The 7,176-nt window shown below is 40.0% G+C and overlaps 1 protein-coding gene and 1 long non-coding RNA gene across 6 annotated transcripts in view; both read left to right on the top strand.

The window, feature by feature from the left end:
- mau2 (MAU2 sister chromatid cohesion factor) overlaps positions 1 to 817 on the top strand; it is a 19,970-nt gene extending 19,153 nt beyond the window's left edge. For 4 of the 5 annotated variants that reach the window (XR_004334448.1, XR_004334450.1, XR_004334449.1 and 1 more), the window contains 2 exons: positions 357 to 485; positions 578 to 817. Coding sequence is in view for 1 of the 5 variants with exons in the window: in XM_032532192.1 (XP_032388083.1) it covers positions 440 to 485; positions 578 to 754 (223 nt within the window). In the remaining 4 variants the exon portion in view is untranslated. The remainder of the gene's footprint in view (positions 1 to 356; positions 486 to 577) is intronic. The other variant, XM_032532192.1, reaches the window with a different exon arrangement.
- A 7-nt stretch (positions 818 to 824) lies between these two features.
- The window catches only part of LOC116699537 (uncharacterized), a 6,436-nt gene continuing 84 nt past the window's right edge, over positions 825 to 7,176 (top strand). Inside the window, exons 1-2 of the long non-coding RNA XR_004334451.1 lie at positions 825 to 2,495; positions 2,572 to 2,736. This is a non-coding gene — a long non-coding RNA (uncharacterized LOC116699537). The remainder of the gene's footprint in view (positions 2,496 to 2,571; positions 2,737 to 7,176) is intronic.

Here is a 7,176-nt window from a genome sequence, read left to right as displayed (position 1 = left end):
TATTATGTTCATTGTACACATCTGTAAAATTTCTATTTATAGTAATATCCACCTGTATATTATATTCAGTACCTTTGCACCAAGGTTCAGCAACCATACAGGGATCAGAGATCAGAGATCCCCTGCAGAGGAAGCAGAGATACCCATTTTTCTCATTCAGACACAGCATCAAAACACCACAGAGCAATGAAGCCACAACTAAATTAAAAGTGGACCCTGCTACGGGGAAAGCAACAAAAAAAACAATAACGTAAGATAAGTCTAAAGATATTCAAAGGTGGATCTGACGTTAGGATCCAGCATCGTTCCACATGAAACTTCCCCCCGTGGTCATCACAATAATCCTTTCCCGGCAGATCTGAACAAGGCTTGTAGAAACGCCATGGCGGCCCACGAGGCAGCTCAGATGCACCAGAACCTTTCAAAGCAGCTCCAGCAGGGCCACGTCGCAGCCCGCAGCCTCCCTGAACACCAGCTCATCCTTTGTAAGTACAGCGTCTGTCATTACACCTACGAACACTGAGTCAATCCACCCTGCCTGGATGTTTAAAAGCAAGTGTCATGTGTTGTGTTCCAGTGGACAGACGGCCTCCCCCCTGTGCAGTTTCAGCCTCAGAATGGCCCTGCTACCAGCCTGGCCAGGCTGAGATCAAAACCCCACCCTGACTGGGAAAAGGCAACACAGAAGAGCAATTGCAGGGAAAATTACATAAAAAAAAAAAAAAGATTAACTGAAAATAGGCAAAGCAGATGATAACTGGGTAAGAAGATGGGGCGTTATAATAAAATTGTGTAATTTAGCAGGCTTTTATTCAGGTATTTCGGGCACTGGTTTTATTTATTACACTGAAACACTTTGAATTGGTTGAAGTAGTTTGTTCTACTAGACCAAAACAAATTAAAGGAAAAGTTCTTCAAGAAGATTAATACAATTTTTATACGTGTATGTATTGTAAATATAAAACCAGTGCCAGTCAGTTAGCTTACTTAGCACAACGACTGGAAACAGGGACTCCACAGGGAACCTTTTAAATTCAACTCATTCGTCCAACTCATTTAGCTTATGTTTTCAGTCTTTCTTTCTTGACCAGGTACTTTTATTTAGGATGACATGAAATAGAAAATGCTCAATTCAATTTTACTTGTATAGCGCTAAATCACAACAACGGTTATGTCATTGCGCTCTTCATAAAAGAGCAGGTCTAGACCGTAGTCTGTGATGATATTTACAGAAACCCAACAGTTCACCAAGAGCAAGCACTAGGCAACAGAGGCAAGGAAACACTTCCTTTAAGAGGCAGAGACCTCGAGCAGAACCATGGCTTGGGGGGGGGGGGTGCAGGCGCATCTGCCTCGACCGGTTGGGGGTTAGAGAAAGAGACAGAGAGAGAGACATGGAGAATTGTAGCAGAGGGTGTCGAGCAGGAACATGGAGGCAGCAGGTGACTCCAACCACAGATCCAGAGCCAGAAACACCTGCAGGAAGCGATAGGAGGAGAGAGGAGAGGGACGAGAGAGCACAAGACTACGGGGGCGAGAGAGCACAAGACTCCGGGTAAGGGAATAAGTTCAGGGAACATTAAAGAATTAGTGCTGAATTGATGCCATCCATTGGCCAAACAGAAATGTGACTCGGTGTATTGTTGCACATGAACTCAATATCTGTCCCTGGTTGGCTAGTTCTGACACGCAGTTTTAGTTAGGATACATTTGGATATACGATAAAGGGACTGTATTTACATAGCGCTTCTCTAATCTACGACTATTCAAAGCGCTTTCACATAGCACAGGAACCATTCACACACTGTGGCCGCGGCTGCTGTACAAGGTGATAAACACACACACACACATTTACACTCCGGTGGCAGCTCGGGGTTCAGTGTCTTGCCCAAGGACACTTGGACATGGGACTGCAGGGCCAGGTATCGAACCTCCAACCTTCAGATTGGCTGGCAACCAGTGATCCACAGCCGCCCTGTATATCTGTACGGATCTTAATGTAGAGTGGTGGTATGTTTGGTATGTACTAGGGGGTGGGGCATCACCAGACACCTCCCGATACAATATCCTCACGATACTTGCGCCGCGATACGATATTATTGCGATTTTAAACGTATTGCGATATTCTGCGATATAATGCAATTTATAAACTTTTTTCTTACTTCAAATTTTTCCCAGGTTCAAATGACGTCCCCAGAAGGAAACGTTGTCAACATCTGTTTTTTTCTAAAATGATAAATTTCTCTGTTTGTTTACATCACTGCGAAATGGGATTGTCAAGCAGACAAACTGACCACCACCACACATATAATATATAATAACAGATACTTGGCACTTGTGTATCGATACAGTATTGCCACTGAAAATATAAGTTACTAATAATACTTAAGAGGAACAAATATGAGCATTCATGAGATTAGAGACAATTTAATATTAGATTAGATTTACTAGACCCTGGAACCAGCCGGCATTACGCATTTAATAATGTTTTGAAGGTATTGAAAGTGGGGTAAAGAGACGTTTTGGGTCCCCTGCTGGAGCTGCCCCCCCGATGAAGACGGATGGAAGGAGTTATTGAAAGTGAACTTTAAACGTGTTTTGAGACTTTGATGCATTAAAAAAGTGTTTAGATTATTTTTGGACACTGCAAGTCAGTTGACTTGCTGCCTGGCCTTTGGATTTTTGCCCTTTCACTTTCACTGTGGTGGTGTGTGTTTATCTGCTGTGCACATTTAAGTTTACATGATAAGTTTACATGTGTTTTATGATGAAACAAATATGTCTTTCTCTTTTTGGAATCACGTTTTTTTTTCTTTTTTCTCATTTGTCTGTTTTACTCATGTCTTCCAGATGATGGCGGTAAAAATCTGTATTTAAATACCTTATTTGTTTAATTTTGCTTTTTTACTATACCAGATGCCATAATTGTTTGCTGATTACATTTTACATTTATTATCTAATAACTGGTAGGACTGTCGATTCAGTTACACTAGTGTAGGAATAACCCTAGTGTTTTTAGTTTTCTCTATGGAGACATTTATTTTACAGATTTGTGCATTGATAGTTTCAAAATAAACTGCTGAGTTTGGTGTTTTACAAAGTAATTACTGCAATACATCATGGATACCATTTGTTGTATTGGCATTTAACAGTATGTAATAAAGTTTCATTTGTGCTTTCTCCATTGTCATTTTAACCAAGTTCAACTTTAACACATCTATTACTTTTTACAAATAAAAATACAAAAGTATAATAATAATAAAAAGGCAACTTTCTCGGCACTCAAGGACGCCGTACAGGGTATAGATACATAAGACATTTTAACAACAGCAAATAAAATAAGAACAGAAAAAGGCAGAGCAGTAGACATTTAAGTGGAATAGGCAGTTATAAACAGTGTTTTGAGTTGTGATATGAATTGATGTTGGGGGGGTGATGAGCTCCAGAGACGGGGAAGGAATTGATTATTCTCTAACAATGGCTAAAATCTGATTTCTGACTGAAAGAACCACAACAGTTTTTTTTTTTTTAATGTTTTAGCCCACACAGTACGCTTTATGCCAACCGTTTTGCAAGCTGTGTTTGACATTTCCATTTGTTTTATACATTATGAAAACCTGCAAGCAGACTTTGGAGACTTGTTTAAGTTTGCCAATGTGAAGTCTGCATGAATTCATGTCAAGGTTGCTCTATTATTTTAGAATAATGCGGCGTAATGCAGATGGATCCATCAGCACTTAGACAGCGAAGTGTCTGCGTATTCAATTTTTTACGGCGTGCAGAACTTAAAGGATGCTTGGATCAAGAGAAAAAACCTTAAAAAATCATAGCATTCATTTAAAATTGGTCACCAAAATTATAATGTGTACATAACATAAAAGAGCTACAACTTGCAAACGTACCGGAATAGCATAGAAAAGCAGCATAAGGTAAAAAGGGAGATGGTTTGGTGTTTCTAGCAATATTTTCTATGCTCAAACACAATATCCCATCAGGCCAAAGTGCATTATGCTACAGACATATATTTTCCTATCTATATCCAAATCCAAAATTTAAAGATGCTTGCATCAGTAATAAAACTATCCACACATTGAGAAAAACGTTGTATATTATTGGTATATTACAAAAAAGATCAACTGAAAATACCCACTGATTTTGACAATATTGCTGCATTACATAAAAAAAATAAACTCACATTCGAATATTAACACAAAGTGTTGGTTGACTTGATTTCTATAAAAAATGAAATTCAAGACATAATGGTCAGTATTTTTTAAGTATGACCGTGATTCTATGTAGCCCATCGGTATTTAATAGAGATCTCCGAGCTCATCTAATATTTCCTATGAAAATCAATGTTTTCAACATTAATAACGTCATCAAGTTAGGATTTTTCTTCTTCTCTGCTCTCTTATGTCTTCGTGTCCGCTGCGGAGGGTTAGCGAGAAGTGAAAAGTTTTGGGACGCTCTGAGTGTCTTGGACGCAGCTGAAGAGAGCCGTTTCCTGCCAAATAGTGAGCCCGTCTGATCGTGACTGCAGCAGCCACTTCCTGCATTGTTACAGTACTTAATGAGGATTAAGTTGAAGCTGTCATGTTGCAACTGGCGGCCATTAGGCCTCCTCCACGTGGAAAGAGGAGATAGGCTGATCTTAGCCCAGTTTGATTTCACAGCTGATCCCTTCACCTGGTCAGGACCAGGACCAGGACCAGGACAAGGACCTGCTGACTGACTCCGTCCTGTCACATTGTAGCCTGCATATAGGCCAGTAGTATAGTAAATCATCAACTTTTACATCCAGTCCTACATAAATTGATTTGATTTCCTATGGCAATCTATAAAAAAAAAAAAAACATCTTGTCATGTTAAGTTAATAATGACTCCACAAACTATTTATAAATAGATGGGGTGGACGATGAAAAAGACCAACTGACAATATGCAACACAACGTCACAAAGCCTCAGAAAAAACTAGCCTACTGAGATCATGACATTATCTTATAGGCTCTACGTTAATTAGTGTAGGAATGTTTCACATTTTTATAATTCTATAGGTGTTTCTGTATTGCTTTCCACCTCTTTAAGTATATTAAAATACACATGAAGCTCTTATTAACTATTGTTTGAAGTGCCTTATAGCAAGTTGAACATAATGGCCAAACATTAGAATTACAACTCGGGTCAATTACAACTTGATGCCCACTGGCCCAAAAATTATTTTCCTATTAATAGACTTACGTAGCAATAAAGGGGTCTGTAAACGAGTGGATAAAGCCTTTTGAGCGTCACAAACGAACCGAAATGACTTGTTTTAACTATCCGAATTTGATCCGTCCAGTCCGATGACATTTAGAAAGTCTCCAGTTAAATGATTGTCAGCGGAGCACTAAACTGGAAATCTCTAGTGCGCCTGCTCTATGGGCCACACAGTGCGTGATCATCCTGCTTATTTTACACCCAGACAATTTCAAAGGAATAAACATGGCTCCGCCTTAAGCGCTGTATCCACTTCTTATTATGTACCCATGGCTGCAGTCAGGATTTTAGAAATACTGAGGTTGTGGGTTCAAGTCCCCCCATTCATCTCCCATACCGCCTGAAAAAATCTGACCAGACACAAGAAGGAAGCTCTCAAAAAAAATGTCATGATGCTTAGCTGTTTGCCTATTCTTTCAGTAAATATTTCTCAACAATACATTTTCTGTTCCCTATAAAGCCATGAATCATATTCCGGTGGGGAAATACAAGTTATTGGTCATTGGCACAGATTTTGTGCAGATGTTCATGGTCCCCAGAGGAGGAATTTGGTGATCCCACTGGATGGAACGCCATAATATTTTGCAGATCCCAATGACTTTTTATCTTATGCCACTCCACACTAGCACGTTGAACTTTTTTACTTATCCAATAACGTGCCTACACAGATTGGCACAAAATTTTGGCACTGAGATTTCTGTTCCCCAGAGGATGTATCATGATGACTTTGGCGATGCCCTGACTTTTTCCTCTAGCACCAACATTGATTTGACAGATTTGTTTCAGGGTGAAATGTCTGGACAACTGTTGGATGGATTGTCCTGCAGTTTGGTGCCGCCATTTACTGTCTTTGTGACTGACATATTATCTTTTTATTCAACATATAACTTTTGTTTAAGGCGGGATTATGAGAAGATGGCCCAGATTGGAGGAAACTAGAACTGTTGGGTCCTTGTAAATTCTGGAGTGTGGTCTATCTGTAAAGTGTCTTGAGATAACTCTTGTTATGAATTGATACTATAAATAAAATTGAATTGAAATTGAATTGAATTGAATTGCATACGTGAGAATCTGTAGCTTCAGGAGATGGAATGGTAGGATGAGAGGACAGAAACAATCAGACCGGATGACACAGCAGCATCTAGAGTGAGCTTTTTTTTTGTCATTTAAAGAACAAAAAACGCTGACATATCACTCATGAAAGAGGCCGCCAGCTGGATCCTTTATGGAGACGATTCAGCCACTTCTGATGAAGTAACCCTGCCGTGTATGCTCTGGACTGCATGGATCTGGCTACAACTGCAAGCCCATTAAACGGGTTAATAATGCAATCATCCTTTAAATCACTATGATAAAGTACGACGTGAATACTGTGTGTTGGGGTTGATGGGTTGGATTTTTATGTGGGGTCAGGGAGTCATACGCAATGCATCTGCAATGCTATGTAAATACCACACAAAACAGAGCAAGCTCGCTCCTCTTTCAATATTTCTGTAACTGTCATGCCTAACTGACTAACTGCCACTGACCCTCACCCCCTCCCCCAGCCATCTTGTCAGTGATTGGCTGGAACCGGTTTGTTGTATTTTGGTGCACAGCCTGTGCCCCTTGTGTTTGTTTGACGTTCGTGACCCCTGTGTTGTCTCCCCAGACCGGGCTTTTTCACAGTGTGTTTAGGGGGGCAGGCAGCTAGCGGATCAAGGAGAGATGCCTACGATTTGAGACAGATGAAATCACGTTGAAACCATGCAGGAAGGGAATGAGGTAATAACGTGGTGCTGAGGTTGGGATAAGGATCCAAAGGTGATGCTGATGCAGGTTCCTGCTGAGGTTGCTGGTGTTAGACTTAGACTTCTCTTTATAAAGAAATAAAAAATATATAAAAAAGACAGTATAAAGACAACAAAATAACAATAATAAT

Source organism: Etheostoma spectabile, chromosome 12 (assembly GCF_008692095.1).
Source record: "Etheostoma spectabile isolate EspeVRDwgs_2016 chromosome 12, UIUC_Espe_1.0, whole genome shotgun sequence".
Lineage (NCBI taxonomy): Eukaryota > Metazoa > Chordata > Actinopteri > Perciformes > Percidae > Etheostoma > Etheostoma spectabile.
The sequence above is the reverse complement of the archived record's forward strand: the minus strand, read 5'-3'. Positions and strand labels throughout refer to the sequence as shown.